General features: G+C 42.7%; 2 protein-coding genes across 2 annotated transcripts; one reads left to right on the forward strand and one right to left on the reverse strand.

The window, feature by feature from the left end:
- Nucleotides 1–412: 412 nt before the first annotated feature.
- On the forward strand, nt 413–8,819 carry LOC125311484. Its single transcript, XM_048269581.1, has 3 exons — nt 413–1,468; nt 6,806–7,279; nt 7,463–8,819. Exons 1-3 carry the CDS (start codon nt 1,153–1,155, stop codon nt 7,711–7,713), a joined length of 1,041 nt encoding a protein of 346 aa, XP_048125538.1. The 5' UTR covers nt 413–1,152; the 3' UTR covers nt 7,714–8,819.
- Nucleotides 8,820–8,822: 3 nt separating this feature from the next.
- fhip2a (FHF complex subunit HOOK interacting protein 2) lies at nt 8,823–19,026 on the reverse strand. The gene is made up of 17 exons (XM_048269582.1): nt 18,743–19,026; nt 17,547–17,625; nt 17,020–17,189; nt 16,770–16,874; nt 16,522–16,644; nt 16,130–16,333; nt 15,541–15,737; nt 15,129–15,243; nt 14,940–15,016; nt 14,233–14,425; nt 13,895–14,058; nt 13,164–13,307; nt 12,974–13,064; nt 12,724–12,867; nt 12,360–12,500; nt 12,055–12,158; nt 8,823–11,870 (listed from the first exon to the last, which is right to left on the reverse strand). The coding sequence occupies exons 1-17, from the start codon at nt 18,785–18,787 to the stop codon at nt 11,759–11,761; spliced, it is 2,208 nt and encodes a 735-aa protein (XP_048125539.1). The 5' UTR covers nt 18,788–19,026; the 3' UTR covers nt 8,823–11,758.
- Between the last annotated feature and the right edge of the window lie 9 nt (nt 19,027–19,035).

Here is a 19,035-nt window from a genome sequence, read left to right on the forward strand (position 1 = left end):
TACTCTGTCAGAAGGTTACGCTAGGACTATGTAAATATACACACTACCTCTATTTTTTGATATTCTATATTTCTATATTTTGATATATGTTCTATATTTCAGTCTCGCACTTTAATGTCTGTATGTGGTATATCTGTATATTTTTATTTTTTATTGTCTATGGCTATGTCTATGTCTAAAGTATGTCTATATCTGTATTTAAAGTATGTCTATGTCTGCATGGGAAAGTAAGAAACGAAATTTCAATTCTTTGTATGACCAGTGCATGTAAAGAAATTGACAATAAAGCCGAATTGACTTGACTACCCCCTAGTGGCAGCTCGCGTAGCCTACCACAGTTTGGGAATCCCTGAAGTTAGTAGGCTATTCAGACCCACACTCCTATTCAGAAGGTGGCAGTAATGCACCAAAAGCTGTTTGTCAAGCTCGTAGAACAAGAAGTGTTGATGCACGGCTGCAAAAACAAACTAGTCCCAGGGTCGCTACCATTTTTACACAGTCCATGGTCACTACACGTGAACACTTGCAGGTACAATCTTTGATGTGTTTGTCAAAATGGTTGATGTTAAATATTTGCCGGCTATTGATAGGTACAGCAGTTCTTTTGTGAGAGGGGTATGAAGGTGGAAACAGCAGCACTGGCAAGTGAGCGAGGCGTGATTTCGAAAGATCCACACCTCATTGTTGTGACTGATTGAACATGAAACGTGTGCCTACTGGAAGCGAGTGAACGATCGAGCACACAAATCCGTGAGCAAAAAAAATCAGTTTAGCAAAAACAAAACAACAACATTCAGTGGCGTTGGCTCATAAACCTGTGACATGACTGAGATCAAGCTTTCGATGTGGCCAATACAGATTCAAGGCACTCAGCCAAACGCAACAAGGCAGCCGTGGACGAAGACCTTAGATTGTCTTGTATTTTAAACACAAGAAGATGTGAAATAGGCTGGCTATATTTTATATGCCTACAAGCTCCATGTTGCAGTGTTCCTGCTCAGCTATCAGCCTACTTTATTGTTGTTTTAAAAGGGCGTTTCGAAACGAATTTTGTTCAGTGACCATTTTCAATTTCGAAATAACGTTTTCCGTCCACATTAGACCGTTGATATGCAATCCACATAAACATTCACACAGTTCTCATGGCCATTCATGCAACTGTCACATGACCAATTCTGGGCATGCACTAACCGTTCAACTGGACGACTCACTACTATTGGAGAAAAAGTTGAGATGGTGAAGACAAACGCTACGACTTTCCTTTCATGGACTGATGATGAAGTAGAATTATTACTAAAAGTAACATTGGAGTACAAAGTGACTATGGCGGCAGAAGGTATTAAATGGGAGTTGTCCTGCAGCAAATACGGGGACATTTTGCAAAGTTTCCTTGAGAATTACCCCACACATGAGGCTGGCCTTACAATGAGAAAGGAGTTCCCGCACAAAAAGCAGGATATCACTAAAGGTAGGCTATGCCTTTTGTTGGTTATATTGTTTAATTGTTCCAGAGGATTAGTGAATGTATGAATTTGAGTCTGTTGAAACGAGACAATAACTATCTTAATGACAGGAACGTATCTGTGTGTTTGTGTGTTATCTGTCCCCCCACCCACTCAGTGGCCAATTTGGTAACTCTCTTTGGGCAGTATAAAAATGTGTAACCCTGTAGGCATTTTTGAGAAAGTTGTTATACATCATATTTTAATGTCTTCTGAATATGAATACACTGTATAAGCTCTATGATGGATGCAACAGCTATGATGGATGCAACAGCTTTACAGTCGCTCATTCCCTGCAAGGCGGACCCAGCCGGACAGCCCCCTGCATAGCTGTCCACAAGTATGCTCCCCAGGCATAGGGCAGTCTCTAAGCAGACTGTGGCCCCCCAGCCTCAGCCCCCATCTTTGTCCTCACTGTCAGCCCTTAAAGGACAAGCAACAACATGACACTCGCGGTTCTCCAAGGGTGCTGATGTGTCCTGCTTCTGAATGGCAACGTCAGACAAGCACAGGGCGGTCATCGATCAGGATGTCTCTGGTCAGAGTGAAGCTCTGCGCATTTACACTTTTACAATGGTCAGTGTTTCCCATACATTGACTTATTTGTGGTGGCCCACCACAATATCAACATTGACCACCACACAATGATTTTCCTGGTTGTACTAAATTGTGCTTAAATCTGGCTAGCTCACATAGCCCATTTTGACCAATTATTGCCTTTGCCTGCAGTCCATGATAATCAGGCAACCACACACTTTGGCACACCCACACTACTCACCTCAGCACTTGGTGAACATGCACTAACTCCTCATAGGCTCTTCAAATGATTGCGGAAGTATAAGGATATACTCTTTTGATCCTGTGAGGGAAATTTGGTCCCAATCCGTGATTTAGTGAAACACACTCAGCAAACACAAAGTGAGGTGAAGCACACACTAATCCCGGCGCAGTGAGCTGCCTGCAACAACAGCGGTGCTCGGGGAGCAGTGAGGGGTTAGGTGCCTTGCTCAAGGGCACTTCAGCCGTGCCTACTGGTCGGTGTTCGAACCGGCAACCCTCCGGTTACAAGTCCGAAGCGCTAACCAGTAGGCCACGGCTGCCCCAAGGCTTCGCACAACAGTTCATTCACCCTCCCCTTCAAATCACAACAATTCTACCTACGATAGTGCCTCCTCAATTGCGCTCTTATTCAGAGATAAGAAATAATGAAACACGCCATCCACCCAGTTCATGCATAAGACAGACCAAGGGTGTTTTACAGCAAATGACGGCATCAAAGAATGCCAGCAGGAGTCTTTGTGCCCCCCTGTGGGATTTCATGCTACAGCATCTAAATCCTTTCTTCTACTCATGGTCCAAGCCCAATCGTCCCACAGGAGCAGCTGTGGCTATACACTGGGGGGCTCTCATTTGTGCTTAAGCTTTTTTTTATTTTTTTAACACACTTTACGCACCTCTGTGTTACGTGTATTCTCCCATTCACCCTCTGTCATACACACAGTGCACAAGTTTGAAATCAATGCAGCCTTATGAAAGAGGTGTGATTTATTTAAAATAGAACCAGACTAAAAAAATAGTTTCTACTTATCTCAATAAGGGGAATAAATAAAGAGCCTATGTTGAGTACAAATATGTCTTCTGAAGGCCTAAACAGAGCCCAGCCAAAAACTCCAATACAATTTTGATCAACTTTGAGGGACAGCTATGACCATGCAGGATCATCCAGACCAAATGTGACGATTTTGCTACCTACTATTCCTATTTATGTACCAGCATGCAAAATTTGAGCCCCCTACATGGTTTAGTTCTTGTGCTATGGGCTTGTGAACTTTGACAAAAAAAAGATTAATAACAGTAAGTAAATAACAGATTTAAGCGAAGGGGCGAATTCGCGCAGAATGAAATGTGCATAGTTACGCACTTTTTTATAATTACGCACCCTTACGCACATGGGAGAATCCCCCGCTTAATGCATAGTGAGAACTATTTGTGTGCTCAAACAGAGAGCCATGCACTGTCAAAGTAGGCTTTCACACTGACTTGTGGAGGTTATCACTTCAGCATACAAGGCATCATGTGTATCCCCAACATTTATTAGTTGTGTTGCAGCATCCCGGAAGAGCATCTCTATTGAACATATCTGTTTAAGTGCAAGCTGGGCTTTGCGCCCATTGGCCACATTTATAACCTGCATTGGTAGCCTGCTCTGTGCTTTCAGCTTCACGCATGTGACTGGTGCCCAGTATGTGCATCACACCTGGTCTCAGTCTGTAATGTCAAGTGTGCTCAATGTGGACAACTGCAGTTCTACATCAGATGTGTCTAAGACAGCCTAGACCAGGGGTCTCAAACTCAAATGAGCTGGGGGCCAATTCTGCCAACGTCATCTGATTGGAGGGCCGGCTATTTCTGAAAATGCAATGTTCTTTTTTTTCAAATACCACACAAAACTGTGATAAAATGATAAATGATTTAATGATAAAATAAATATTAATACAAATTATAAAATAAATGAAAAACATAACAGGTATGTGTGTGTGTGTGTGTTTCACACCAAAAAAAAATATTTCCCCTCATAACTTTTTTAAACCTGGCAAACTAGGCATCAGGGTTAAGAAAGCAACACCATTGGATTTTTATATCACAATTTCAAAAGGCCATGGCTTGAAAGTGGTCAGAGATAAAGTCCTACTGTAAATTTAAAAATCTTTGAGTAAAACAAAAGTTTATGAAGGGGGTAAATTTACCCATCTAATTTGTCACTGGATGGCAAGCACCTCAAATTATGCACCTTTCAGTAAATACTGGATGAACATATTTAAGCAGGTTTACTTTCCTTTTTTCATATTGCCCACATAACAAATTAACAGGAAAACACCTAAGATGTATACTAACACCTAAGATGTTGTGGTTTAGTAATAGATTACTACAATATAGGCCTACAATAAAGTATTCTGGTCAAACAGTTCCTATCGCAGGTAATCTGCAGTACCCAGAAGTTCGCATCATATTAGGGTGACTTTGTAGTTCTTTAGAGCCCTATTTTTTACTAGCCCTGCTGTCTGTACCACATCCATTACGGACACTATCATCACGATTACCACTGCAACCTCCAAGCTATGTTGGGCAGAGGGTGAAACAAGCATGGTATGCTTAGTGGACACCGTTGTATACACGCACCTCCATTCACAGGCGACCCGTGACTATCACGGTCATAGGCGATCGATCATAATCTCCAAAAGGATATTCTCCTTCAGAATTAGAATAGGTGAATAACATAGCTTACCTAAGACTTCACCACACGTGAACGTTTTTCAACATTAGGTGTAGGCCTATTTCTGCTTAATTTCTGCTTCAATTTCTGCAACACTACGGCCTGCATCGCTTCCGCGTCATTACATATGCACGTCTTTGTGTTTCTCGCGTGTAATACAAGTATTTCCTGAAAACTTTGCGCAGCGATTTTGGGTTTGAATCAAGCTCTGGATGTCTTGCACATAGTGGAGCAGAGTAGGCCTACAAATGAGATTTGTCACCGTACCTGGATCTATCGTCTATTTTAATCAGTATCGTTGTTTGTCGCAATTAAATAGCCTCAAGGGCCGGATTACATTATTATTTTGTCATACGTCGCGGGCCGGAATTGGGCAGGACGCGGGCCGGGTGTTTGAGACCCCTGGCCTAGACACTAATAGGTCTGGTATAGTCCTGCGTCTGTGTTCTGTGCAGGCGGCACATGACGAAAATTGCATCATCAACGTGGCATGTGGGGGGTGTTGTGTGCCTCCCAACTATTGTAACCACACATCAATGATGCACGTCTTCAGCGCTTGCAAGTATTGTTTTAATCAGCTTAAGATTTTTACTGTACAATTCACCTCTGGCTTGTTTTTTTCTTGATATAGACTTCATACATTGATTAAAAACGGTTTTGGGCAGCCATTTTCTTTTTATTATTTATGACTAAACAGTGACTTGTATAGCTTGTTATACAGCAGAATATATTCAGATCATACAGAAAATCATAGAGAAACAACACATCATACTTTTCCTCAAGAATGCCTACATTTTCTTTTCAGGGCTATTTCTCAGGTTTCGGTCCTGACTAAATGGGGAGGCATACAAGATCATATTGACATAAAAAGTACAATAGAAGAAATATGTTTTAAATCTATATGATGTATCTCCCCACCAAATCACTAAAACAAGGCTAAAAATGATAAAAATAAATAAGTAAAATAATAATAATGTGGTTGCTAACATGGAGGATTTCTATGGTGCTGTGTCCTTATGAGAAAGTCTCTGGTGTTAATAGAATGTCTTTTGTACGACTGATTTCAAACTTGGCAGGTGTCTTGCTACAGGTACGAGTGCAGTGCTAAATTGTACGCTGTTTGGATAAGAAAATCGTTTAAATCGTTAAAAAAAGGACACATTGGCTTTTGCCACACCATAATATATATCTGTTGCCACTCTAGCCGCTGTAGCCACTCCCCCCCTCACACAGCATAGCGCAGCACTGAATCAGTGTACAAGGACACAAAGTTTGTTAAGCCAGTGCTGTTTAGAATAAACTAACTAAGATGTTTGGATGATTATCAAGTTTGACCTCAACAAGACTACCTCTGGATGCGGTTTGATTGCATAAAATTATTCTGCGGATTTTGCAATATGCCAACCAACACGGGGTATGCAGTGGCTATTCAAAACAAAGTAAATAATGTGTTTCATAAACTGACACTTTGAATAGTCTACTTTGGAGTGTCTCTGGACTTTGAATAAACTCCAACTGCACGATCCCGAATCGAATCAAGCGTCAAGTCCAACAGTTTCAGAATGCCACACATGAAAGGCATTCTGCTCTGTTCACTCCGGACACAGAGTGGCAAAGTATGAAGTCAGGTATACCAGAGACTGTTTGTGGGAAAGTCACACTGTTGCAAATTTAATATGACCATGCATCATCATCTCTATCATCAAGTTTTTCAATTAGACTAAGCATAGGCTTAACTCAAAACAGTTGTTAGGCCTAACCTATGTCATTTTGCTCTGTAAAAAATGTTAAATACAGTCATGCTTAAATTCTGTTTACTGCACGGTTGCTACAATCTGATATAACAATATTCAATAATCATTAATCCTATTTTTATGCTTCCTGCGGGCATGTAATTGGGCTACTGTTTTTTTTACGGGAATAGTAGCTATGTTTTGAACTTGCACAGCATTAGTTATTGTGGAATAGTCAGGCATGTTAGTCTGTATGAGATGCTATATTGACTGTGTCATGTTTTTTGTATTCACAGCTCAATTAACATCAAAATTAAAGGCCATACGGAACAAGTATAGGCAGGCAGTCAAGACTGGTCGAAAGAGTGGCCATGGGCGAGTGATCCTGCTGTACTTTGAGCTTTGTGAAGCCATTTGGGAAGAATCACTAGGGACAGACACCATCTCTGGGGTGATCGAGACTAGCAACACGAGGCCAGAGACACCCACCGCCAGCTCCGCTGCAACAGGCGAAGAGTCACTGACTGAGGAGACGATAGACAATTGCCGTCAACAACTGAACCGTTCCTTGGGAGGCTGCCGGAGGAGCAAGTTGATGAAGCGGCCCTTCCCGGATGCTGCACTGGAGGACCTCAGAATTAAGAGGCGGCTCCTCCATCAGCTCGAGGCAACGCACAACGAGTTTGTTAACAGTATAGGCCGGTTGTCATCCTCGGTGGACCGTCTGAACTCTAACATCGAGCTCTTGGTGCAGCACATTGTGGGCACAGGTACAGGCACAGTTTATTTCTTAGTTGATCTCTCTCTCTGAGGTACCTCATACCTACTAGCCTTAACTGCTTTGTCTAGTAATATATTCTGATATATTGTCTGGTAATTTTACAGATAATCTGCATACAGTGAATGTGATTTATCAAATCCTCAAAAACAATTAACTTATTTTTCTAAATCAGGGAACAATAACACAGAAGATCTTGGACACCCTGTGGCTGACTCAGTGAACATACCTGTTGACCAACCATCAGTGCCAGGCAGAATTAAAGCTGAGTTTCACGAAGTTGCTCTAGACTCATCTCCAGCACTATGTCAGGGAAGCCCAAAGCTGAGGATAAAGTCTGAACAGGTCAAAGTTGAAGAGGATGGGACTGAAACCATGGTGTGCTCTACACAGACAAACACAGATGACACTTTGATTCAACTGTGAGACTAAAATCTGAGACGTGCTAGATTTGATAGTCACCGGTTATCCATTTCTTTAATCAACAATGGAGAACATTTCTGCAAAATAATAGACAAAACAGAAAATCAAACATGGATCATCTTGACCACCACAGAAATATTGACTGCAGGATACTTACCCAACACTCAAAACCAAGTAGAACATTTGAATGTAAGCAATGTGGACTCCTCTTAAAAAGTGTATGCCTGTCAACATTGTGAAAAGCTTTGGCCATCCCAATGATATTGCCAGATCTCATTGTAATAAGAACAAACACTGAAAGAAATAAGCAGCTGCTTGAATGTTATGTTAAGATGTTGTGGAATCAAAGGGGTGTACGTTGAGTGTAGTTGAGGTGGACCAGGGAGGGCCTTGTGATGTAATTAAAGTGGCCAATGCTAAGGAGATGCATGATCAGGCTCTAGTTTCCTTTTTTAAACCTCGTCTCAGGAAAACAATAGTTAAGCATTTAAATTGGTAAGAAAACACTGCTGGGGATTTTTTTATCACTGCTTTGCCATCATCAAATTAAAATATATTTTTTTTCTACAGTCATAGCATTGTTATTACTGTAACATGTGCATACATTAAGGAAGGTTCCTTCAATATACAATACGACCCTTTTAGCCAACTTTGAGACAGGATTGAAAGAATCCTCCATAGGAATGTATGGGGTTCATTTGTAATCGCAATATGGCAGTTGTCTACACATATCCCACCCCTTCCTGTAATGTAAGTAACCAACTACGTTGTTGGAAATGGCATTGTTGCTTATCTGCACAATAGCAGACCTGAGCTGTAAACCAACCAATCAGTGCATAGCTCATTTAATTATTAATGACCATGAATGGGGGAAAAAAAGGCTATTTCACATGGTTGCTATATAGACACTTTATAGATCCCGAAGGAAATTTTGGAAATGGTGTGTATGGCTTGCCCTTGGGTAATTTTCAGCCCAACCAATGTTACATACCCCATCTATGTACAGTACAGTATAAAATACCCAATATATGAATCCATCCTATTTGGGAAAAAAGCATGAAAAGTGCACTGTTTGCATCCCTGCAATAAAATAAGACATCAATCACCAATCCTTGAAGAAAGCAGTCTTTTTAATGGGACGGTAACTGATTAAGAAAGCTATTTTTCTTTTATGTTCGCAGACATACACAAAAGTGGAGGGTGATCTTAATTTCACAGGTGTATTAAATATCAGCAGACAAGGTGCAAAGTCAGTGTTTCTTATGCAATGAGAACGTCTGGCATTCCCTCTTCAGATCCACTGATGTCTGCCCGAGATGGACTTACAGCAACAACCTGCTACATTTGGGAGGTAAAAAGAGTTGAACATGCAATCTATTTGCTATCAACACAAAAATACATTGTTTAAATTAGGACAAATATGGCAGTGATACCCAAAAGAAGACAAACAGGTCCTCTATCAAGGAGAGCTGGCAAAAAGTCAACATTATGTGTACTGCCAACCAGATCTCCAAGGTTTTACAGTGGCTGGTCAAAGCTGACATGAAGGGGAAAAGGACATCCAAGTCCATAACAAATCAATCATAACTAATTTCAGGATAGAACATCAAATTGAATGTGGGTAAAACTGTCTGTAGAACTCAGTCTCCATTGAAAAGATCTTCTAAGACTCCACTGCTCCGCTGCATATGAAGTAAGGCATTGGTCATTTCCTCATCAGTGGCCATTCAGAAACAAAGTGCAGATGTCAGTATTTTAATGGATGGAGAGGTGCTGCTTTGTTTACCTAAACTCACCCAAAAGTGGATGTGCATGCATTTACACCAGACAGCACAACTTCTACTGTACATATATATACAGAAGTCAAGAATGCTCTGAGAAGTCCATTGGTATAAAATGTGCATGATCAATAAAAAAGATGTTTTTTTTTTCTCACAAAAACAGACAGCCACTCTTTAAATGGTACATCTTTTTGGTTCATGAAGAAAATACAATTAAACCTAAAGTACTATACATTTTTAAAAATATGAACAGAATGACAATGTGCAATTTCTTTAGCCTTTAAATGCAAGCATGATGTGCTCAGTTACGTTATAAGGCAGGACACATGGTAGCAAGAGAGACAAAACATAAAAAACAAAGCTTACTTAAGCCTTAATATAATACCTGACCTTAAGACTGAGTCTCCAACCCAGTGTAACTAAGCACTGACCATGCTTACAGAGTTGCTCACTTACTAGCACACACACTCTCATACACACTTATGTCCACACCTTCTCCTCACAACAGATATCGAAGCAATCAACTAAAGTCCAATTTACTGTGGGGCACAGAAGTGAATATAAAGTCTTCATAATGCTTGATGTTTCACCTACCTCTGGTTTCATGCCTAATCTAAGAGCAGAATTAACACGTTAAAAGGTCGACAGAAGGGTTCAAATCTATTGCTCTTAAAATCATTACCCAGAGGAAGAGGGGTGCTGCTTGACACATTCCCATCAGGTCCTCCAGCAGGCGGAGACACTGACACGCCATCCTGCCATTCCTCAGTGCCCCACATCCCCGTGCTGGTGCCAGTGAACTTGCTGGGGTGGTCGAGCAAACTAACAGGAGCCAATAGCATGTGCAAAAACTCACATTCAAAAAAGGGACTGGTCAGGGGTGTGACTAGGTCTGTCATTTCTCTCACACCTCGTCAAAGACGAGATGCGTACAGACATTTTTTACTACGCTAAAGGCCTCAGCAAACTTCCCCTTTGGTGCACAGTGATAACATCTATGCATGGTTTTGCGTCACTGGGTTCAAGTCACTTTCATTATCTGTTGTAGTTCCACATGTTATGAACAGACGTGTGGACTCCTAGGGGACCAAGCGCTAGCCTGAATTCCATAATCAGTGTGACAACGTCCAATGGAGTGCGTCTATGATTTTAGTACTGCATTGGCGAGTTCCATAAAATCATCCACTCCAGTCTATTGAGACCTTATAAATAAACTGTGTTTGAAAACAAAAAGTTGCAATGGAGCTATAAAAATAGCAAGCTGAAGGCGCGCACACACACACAGACACACACACACACACACACACACACACACATCCACAACATAAATATGTACGCAGCAGAGTAAAGGAATAACCATAAAATGGTTTAAAAACACTGTCAGATGTCTGAGAGTCCTCTAAATCCTGCAAATAGGCAGCCTGTGCACAGTTCAGAGAGCCTTGAGTCTGACAACACAACAGTCTTAAAATATGGACAATGCTGAATTGGTGTGATATTGTACTAAAGAGAAGCCTGTTTCAGTTACTAAAGCATCAATAAAAAGTCTTCCAAAACTCTTCACCATTAATTAAAATCACAAACCCCTCTATTTGGCTTGTTTTTCTTTCTAATCAGCTGAATGTATTTTGTTTCCTGATGAATATATTAATTTGTTCAGTAATATATTTTTGTATCTTAATAGGTATGGTAAACAAAACCAGGAAGTTCCTTGGTTGTCTGGAACTGTGCCAGCAACTGCATAACTCTTACAACCATGCCTGCGTCTGCCACAGTCACACTGAAAACTCATTCATTAACGTCACAGATGTAGGTGCAGAGAACAGAACAGAACTTAAATAGCATACGCATAAACAACTATTGAGGAACACCATACGGTTAGAGTAATGAATGAGCTAAAAGAGAGAGAGAGAGAGAGAGCTACAGTACTCTGGGTTCTGCACCATTCCACGGTCCAATACCATTTACCTCCTGGTGCAGAGGACCTCAGGACAGTTGCATTGTGCTGCATTGTGTCGCTTCAGTAGCTCTCCTCTCCCAGCTGGGGGAGTGGAGATGGGGTCCGGCCAGGGGTTGATGAGTGTGGACAGGTGGTGTCTTATGGGTGTCTGTGGACAGGTGCTGTCCAATGGGTGTCTGTGGACAGGTGGTGTCCGATGGTGGCCTGTGTTTTTGTCCTCTGAGAGGTTTGACTGGAGTCCAGTGTTCGTATCTCCCCCCGGCGCCCCGACCCTGTGCCCGTGCGCCACTGCCGCTCCTGGGCAGGGTTACGGCGAGGTGGAGGCAGACGCGTGGAACTTGACAAAAGCGATGGCGGCCAGCTCCTTGCAGAACTCCTCCAGCACGATGACCCCCTCTAGCAGAGTCACATGATCAATGCTAGGGAGACACAAAGAAGCACATGTATTCACTTATACTGATGTTACCGTTCTTACTGTAGTTGTATCACATCTAGTTACCACAACATGTTTGGTTAATTTTACAAGTACCCATAGTTAACGCATGCAACTGAAAGTATAGGAGAGCATGGATATTCTCTACATCTACACAGACTGAGACTTACGCCAATCCCTCAGGTTCCATTCCCAGTAATCTCTTCCTGACCAGTAAGAGCTTGGGCGTGAAATCTGGGATGCGGTGAATTCGCAGCATAAGGTCCCCAACCACCTGATGAAGACAGCCATGTTAATCACTCAGATTATATCAAATGTCAATTACCTGCATTCTAAGCACTTCACATGAGACAAAACTCTGCCTTAAGGTGGCACTACAAGTTTATCCACTCTGTCTCACTCAAAGGCATTTGGAGCATGAGCAGACTCTAAATATATGGTTCAGTGGAGGGGTGTGCTCTGAGCACTGACGCACCCTGACGACGACGGCGAAGAGGGACCTGCAGCCGGGGGCCAGGTTGATGTACGGGTCCAGCAGGTACTCGTGCAGGTGTGGGTGGGGCAGTAGAGCCAGCTTAGACAGAACCGACGTCACCTGCAGGTTCACGTCGTACGGCTGGAGAGGGCAGAGAGATCCCAGATAGACATTAGTGAGGCATTTAAGATGTTTCTGACATCCATGACATGACCATCAAACACTGAGCAGCAGTTGTAGGGGGTCATTTGAGAGATTCCTGGGCCAAGAACAGATATGGATCTCAAATTCCCTGCACATAGTTTAAGAAATATCTGTTTTATATGTCACGTCATAATTATGTCACCAAAATGAAATTCAGCACCTGGTCTAAGATACGACCCATCCTGTCAAAGAGGACCTTGAGGAAGTGCCCCTCAAAGAAGGGGCTGTCCAGGTTGCACTTCTCAAAGGGCTTGGGGTGTCCTCTCCAGTCCCAGCGCTGGCATACCCCACAGTAGTCCCGGAACTGTGGACAACAGGCCAGTTAGACACAGAACCAACTGGATCAAATTCACCGCAGACAGACAGGCAGAAAGATGAAGGGATAATTGACAAAGGACTCAGGGACTCACCTGTCTGTGTGCGTCCCTCAGGTAGGTGTCATAGCCAGTGCCTTCTACCTGATTGGAGGATTTGGCCTCATCCGGAACCAAACAGAGAAAACTACAGACACAAATCAGTGTGAAGTGTCATGTAACAATTTCAACTAACAAGCCATTCCAAACTGAACCAGCCGGGTAAAAAAAAAAAAAGATGTTCTACCTGTTTACTATTTTGTGCACCTCAGTCTTCCCATCGGGCTTTACATGCTCAGAATGCTGAGGTGGTGAGCAGCTTAGCCAATCAGGACTGGAGAGTCTGTTATCTGGTGAGAGATCTGAGAACAGTGGGTCTTCCTCGAGATCACTGCAGAGAGGAAAATGTACACATTACTGATAACTGCAGCTGTGTAATTCTTTAGGCCCATTCACACCAAGAACGATAACGATAGCTATAAATAAATATTGTTCTCGTTAATATGAATGATGACGTTCACACATAAACTATAACAATAACGACATGAATCACTTGGGGATCACTTTCAGAGCGATTTTCAGAACGATAAAAAGCTTCAGCCAATCAGAACCCATCGAATTTTAACCGTCACATTCATTAACACAAGGAGAGACTTTGTTTATCGTTGTTCAGTGTGAACGCTTTTATCGTTATGGTTATAGTTATCGTTCTTGGTGTGAATAGGCCTTTAGGGGTGGAAGAATGTCTTTTTCACTACATTGTATGAGTTTTCATTGGAATACTCTTGTCATTCTCAGCAATAATCAATGCCATACCATATTATGTTGTATGCCATTATTATACTTTGGAATTCATCATCAATGTATGAGACAAATTAAACAAGCCAACAACTTATTGACAGGTGAAGGATTTCAAGCTGATCTGTTAAAGTGCTAAATGTGAAGATAAAGGCTAAACTCTGGAGCTGGCGGTCTTACACAGAGTCATGCGGCTGTCCATTCTCCAGCGGCTCGCGCTCCTCCTGGGGCTTGAGCTCGGCGTAGTTCCGCTCCTCCAGGCTGCGAAGCACCAGGTTCAGCAGGATGTGCTGGCTGGGCTTCTGCAGCAGTTGCTCGAACAGCCGCAGGGTCATGATGCTAATCTGTAAGTCACAACGGCAAAAGTGGTCACACACACACACACACACACACACACAGACAGAACAACCGTGGGAGGAATGAGGTGGGTTGTTTTTGGTGAAGGACTTGTCATTGAAGGAGAGCCGCTCACATGTGGCACTCTGTAATCTATGGGGAGTGGTGGCTGGATCACAAACCTCATCTGACAGGTGGTCGCAGTGCTCAATGAGTCTGTGCCTCAGGGGGACCTGGGAGATTCCCGCTGGAGTCTCCGGCTCCGTGTCCTCGCCTAGGATGAAGAAGGCGGTCTCCTGGAGCAGGGCCTCGGAGGTCACCTGCCGGATGATCCTGCTGAGCAGGGCGGTGGAGGTCAGGATGCCCACCTCGGATCTGTGGGCCAGAGAGACAGGGTTAGAGCAAACACCATGGGTCAGAGTCTGGAGAGGAGCACTGCATTGTGGTTAAGGGAGGATTAAAAGGTGCTCCAAGCGATGCTGGGTAACATCACTTCTGTTGACTTTCAAACAAAACAGAGAGCTAGCTCGAACGACTTCCTCCCCCTCCCTCCCGTGCAATTGAAACTCTCCTAAACGCGCATCTCGTCTGTGATTTTCTGGAACAGTTTGTTATGTTTTTATGGGCTAGGTTTGCCCAGGTTGTTTTTATTTGCCGTTTTTTTGGAGCCTGGGCTGTCCACAGAGATCGCGTTTTTTTACAGTGTATTCAGGACACAGACAGCTAGCGGTTGGTTAGGTGCTGTTTGCAGTAAGTGACATAAAATGTTTTAGCCTAAAAAACGTGTGGCATCACTTAGAGCACCTTTAAATGGCATCAGTGGCTTAAGACAAAAAACAACAAGAGAGTAAAACAAACAAAGTGGTGCATTCTCATTATGGGGACTTACGTTTGCATAAGCTGTGGCTCCATTATGGACACAAAAAATCTGTCTCTCACCGCTCTGGCTAAAACAGTCGCAGCAGACTGTCAGACAGAATAAAAGGAAGTGTGACTATGCATGTTCTTCAAGAATATTTTTTTTTATAAGTTATTTTTGTTCATTTGACAGCATTGGGTGAAGTGATGAATACATTACCTTTTGGGCCTCTTTGATGAGCTGGTCACAGAAGTCCAGCCAAGAGAGAAAAGAGATGAGCGCACGTTTGCCAGCAAAGATAGCAGCATCCTCCTTCAGGTTATAAACATCCAACCTACCAGGAGAACATGTGGAACAAATCAGTCAAACACATGGCAAATAAATAAATCAGTCAGTCAGTCAGCCAAACTCAAAAGATCAAAAGTTTTTTTTTTTTTTGGCCTTTTATGCCTTTAATCAGATAGGATAGTGGAGAATGACAGGAAGTGAGTGGGAGAGAGAATCGGGGTGGGATCTGGAAAGGACCACGGGGCGGGAATCAAACCCGGGTCGCCGGTGTACGTTGCAGGTGCCCCAGCCTGTTGCGCCACGCCCAGGGCCCAAAAGATCAAAAGTTGAACGTAGCTCTTACCCCCAGTTGACAGACTCGACCGTCTCAATATCCAGTGGGTCCATGGATTGAGGCAGCGCCTGGTAGAAAGTGCCAAGCCGACTAGTCAGCAGCTCACAGAGCTCTGTGCTCTCGGTCAGGCATTTGGTTGCGGCCGGCTCCGGCAAGCTGACCAGCAGCATGAGGCCCTCACAGGCCTTCACCACAATCCGACCGTCCTGTTGGACAACCATGCAGGACAAATAAACTCACAAATTCTACCGATATAAACTGGGGTCAAATTAGATTGTCTGGAGAAATAATAGGACTGTGCATGTACAGCACTTTGTCACAAACAACAAATAAGGACAACATGAACCATCCACTTGGGAATGAGGTGTGTATTACTTCTATAATGTGTCATTATGATAACATCAATCTATAAAATAAAAATCAAAACTGAGAATGATTAAACCTACCACATGATAGTTACACATGCAATAATAGGTATGTATGTAATTAGGCTATTTAAACTGATAAGAGCTTGGTGAAAATGGAAAGCAGTCAAACTGTGACTATGCCATTAACTTAACGATTGTCTCTAGTATCAGAGCAGACGAGGAGTACTAACCGGACTCTTTGTCAGGTTGAGTAGGGAGCTGACCAGGTTGTAATTATTGTTATTGGGGGTTGAGTTGCTTGGCGTTGCTGCAGACTGCTCTGGACTGCTGGGTGATGTTGCACCAGGGGGCGTTTGGCCTGTATCTGGGGCTGACGGATCATCCCTCACCCCCTCTGCCACTGGCTCTTTCGTGTCTCCACGTTTGACCTTATTCTGTCAGCACAAATGCACTTTGGTAAGAACAATTCAGCAGGAGATATCTAGAGTTCAAAGTCCTCAAACACATCACTGCAATGCAGATACACATTCAACAGCACAGGATGTACTGTTGAAACAAAACTCTTCCTAAAGCTGCACTGCAAACCAATACAAACTCAAGGAAGCACTACAAACAACTATACCTCCAGGAAAAAGTTCACCAGGTAGGGGTCCTGTTTGAGTTTTGCACAGACAATACAAAGAAACTGGATCTCTTCATTTTCAGTAGGTGCAGCTAATATCTCCCCACATAGCCGTATGAGTTTCTATGAGAGAGAGTAGGAGAAAAAAAGTAAGTCACTTTGAAACGAGCACTAATGTCAGAAAAAGACAAGTCATGCTGACCCATTTACGGAGTACACTTTGTGAGTGTGCGCTTCACTCTCCCTACCTGCACAGGCCTGTGCACGTTAATGTGGGGCAGGAGGGGCTGTCGGATCCTGCCCAGCAGTTTGGTGTAGAAGCTCAGCACCTGCTGCTTCATTCCTGGAGGGCACTGGAGGAAACAATGCAAGCCCTAATCAGTCAGTGGTATGTAGTACATACAGTGCAAACAGTGGTAACAATACAGAAATTTGGTTTTCACAATAACCATACAAGGACTGCCTTAAACATAAAAACACAGCAAAACAGGCTCTCACATCAGCCTTGCCCAGTGTGTAGAGGGTCTCAAGGATTTTGTGGTGGAGGAGATACTCCATGCAAGGCCCCGTCTCTCCAGAGTCATGTTCCCCTTCCTCCTGGATCAGAATGTCCAGCATCTGTTCCAGGTGAGAGGGGATGTTGGTGTCCGTAACTGGAGCTTTGTCATCTGTAAACATTAAGAAAACCACTAAGATTATTTTCGGTAGTAATCTATGTGGCTTTAGAGTGACTACTTGAATAACGCTGTACAGAGCACAGTGGAGACTGACAAATTGGTCTTTCCACCACATTCTTTCTCAACTTCCCGACTTAGACCATACGTAATACACCACTCAAAGTTCACAGCACACAAGCACTTTGCATGTAAACATCACAAAAGTACCTGCAAATCATGTTATTATACATGGACCACTGACCAGCAATACTTTCAACAAAACAGGTTTAATGTCTTATTAACATTAATAATATTTTTAACTTTGTAACCACTCATGGTAGGAGCCCACAACTTAATGTTCCTTGTTACCTGAAGTCTCTATGTAGTAGTGAGTAATTGCCTTCCAATGATAGACAAAATCCTCCTGTAAGGGCAGTGATGGTGCAAGCTGCAAGGAAACAACTGTTTATCAACTCCAGTTCCTCAGCAGCACCAAATCATCAACACGCAGACAAACTTAAACACACTCAATCAAGATCTGCAAAATATCACAGCCTTCTATCTTATTGTTAAATCAGTCTGACACTTTTCAGTGCTCATGTCTTAGCGTTAACACGCATACCTAACAGTAGTTCTACAGTGACAAGCTAAGTTCGAACAATGATGAAAAGACGAAAAACAAAGGAACATCTGGAAGTGGGTTCGGGTGCTACTTGAGACACTACCACTGCTAAGCTAGTATTTAGGCTAGGCAACACATCGCTGGCTAACATTCAGCTAGCGCTTGCTGTCATCCTTACACAACCTCCTTTATAATATTAGGTAACAAACAATTAACGATGAACCTCGCTTGCATGCTTCTAGACATACGGTGATAGACACTGACACAGCTAAGTGAGGTGTTTTGGATCGCACTCTTTGTAAAAATGAAGCTATAGCTCTGACTAGCTAAAACCTAGCTATGGTTACGTGAAGGATGGATGTCAACAAATACGCCAATCTGAAAACTTAAACAATTATAGACTCGGTTATATGTAACTACATGATAAAAAACTGAGTTACATGATAAGTAGATACAAAAAGTCAACATATGTTGCGTCTGTGGTTATCAGTCCTTGTTTAATTATTTGTGAGTTTAACTAGTGCTACTCAATCAAAACACAACAGGCTAGGTAAACACTCGCAATGACTGTAGCCTGCACATTGCTAGGTACATGAAAGCTAAAGCAAGCAAGCTAATGTTAGCTAGTGATATTGCGTAAGACAGTACAGCTAACTAGCCATCCAGCAGGACAGGCATATTGCTTCCAAACATAATATACTTTGGATAAGGTATATATGACTGCATTGGCCAGTTTTAACGTGTTATACTTAAACTTATTTACGACCCATAACTGCCCCAAGGCAGTTAACATGAAATGTTGGCTATTTGTTTGGGCTATCTTGCAAGCTAACTAATTAGCCACACATCACCACCAAACGTTACAGCTGTTAGCCAAGTTACATCGAGGCTGCCCAGATTATTTCCAGTCGTTATATTCTTAAAAAGGAAACATAAATCTTACCGCCTCGACTGCGTGTTGGAGAATAGACGTAAATTTGGAGAACATTTTGTTCTTAGACTGAATCAATTTTTCACGAGAAGACTTAGAGAATTCCTCTATCTTCTTTCTGTTGTTGCCGCTGCGATCCAGATTGTTGATTTCATATAGTGACCTTCAGAGAAAAATAAGTGGCGTATATTTCACTTGTTTCTAAAGCGTTAAACTCGATGACTTTCCACATTCAGGGACGATAAACGGACTATCCTGCTAACGAACGCCGTAAGGCCACCGTGGCACTTCCAGGGCCAATCACT

The sequence above is a fragment of the Alosa alosa genome, chromosome 18 (genome assembly GCF_017589495.1).
Source record: "Alosa alosa isolate M-15738 ecotype Scorff River chromosome 18, AALO_Geno_1.1, whole genome shotgun sequence".
NCBI lineage: Eukaryota > Metazoa > Chordata > Actinopteri > Clupeiformes > Clupeidae > Alosa > Alosa alosa.

Bases quoted from the DNA above. Each gene is read 5' to 3' on its own strand.
- LOC125311484 (XM_048269581.1), top strand. From the start codon at position 1,153: ATGCAACTGTCACATGACCAATTCTGGGCATGCACTAACCGTTCAACT. The intron at 1,469-6,805 runs GTAGGCTATGCC...TTGTATTCACAG, and splicing joins AAAGCAGGATATCACTAAAG to CTCAATTAACATCAAAATTA. The intron at 7,280-7,462 runs GTACAGGCACAG...TTTCTAAATCAG, and splicing joins GCAGCACATTGTGGGCACAG to GGAACAATAACACAGAAGAT.
- fhip2a (XM_048269582.1), bottom strand. From the start codon at position 18,787: ATGTTCTCCAAATTTACGTCTATTCTCCAACACGCAGTCGAGGCG. The intron at 15,017-15,128 runs GTAATGTATTCA...TCTGTCTGACAG, and splicing joins TCATCAAAGAGGCCCAAAAG to TCTGCTGCGACTGTTTTAGC. The intron at 14,059-14,232 runs GTTTGTGATCCA...TGTGACTTACAG, and splicing joins GCGACCACCTGTCAGATGAG to ATTAGCATCATGACCCTGCG.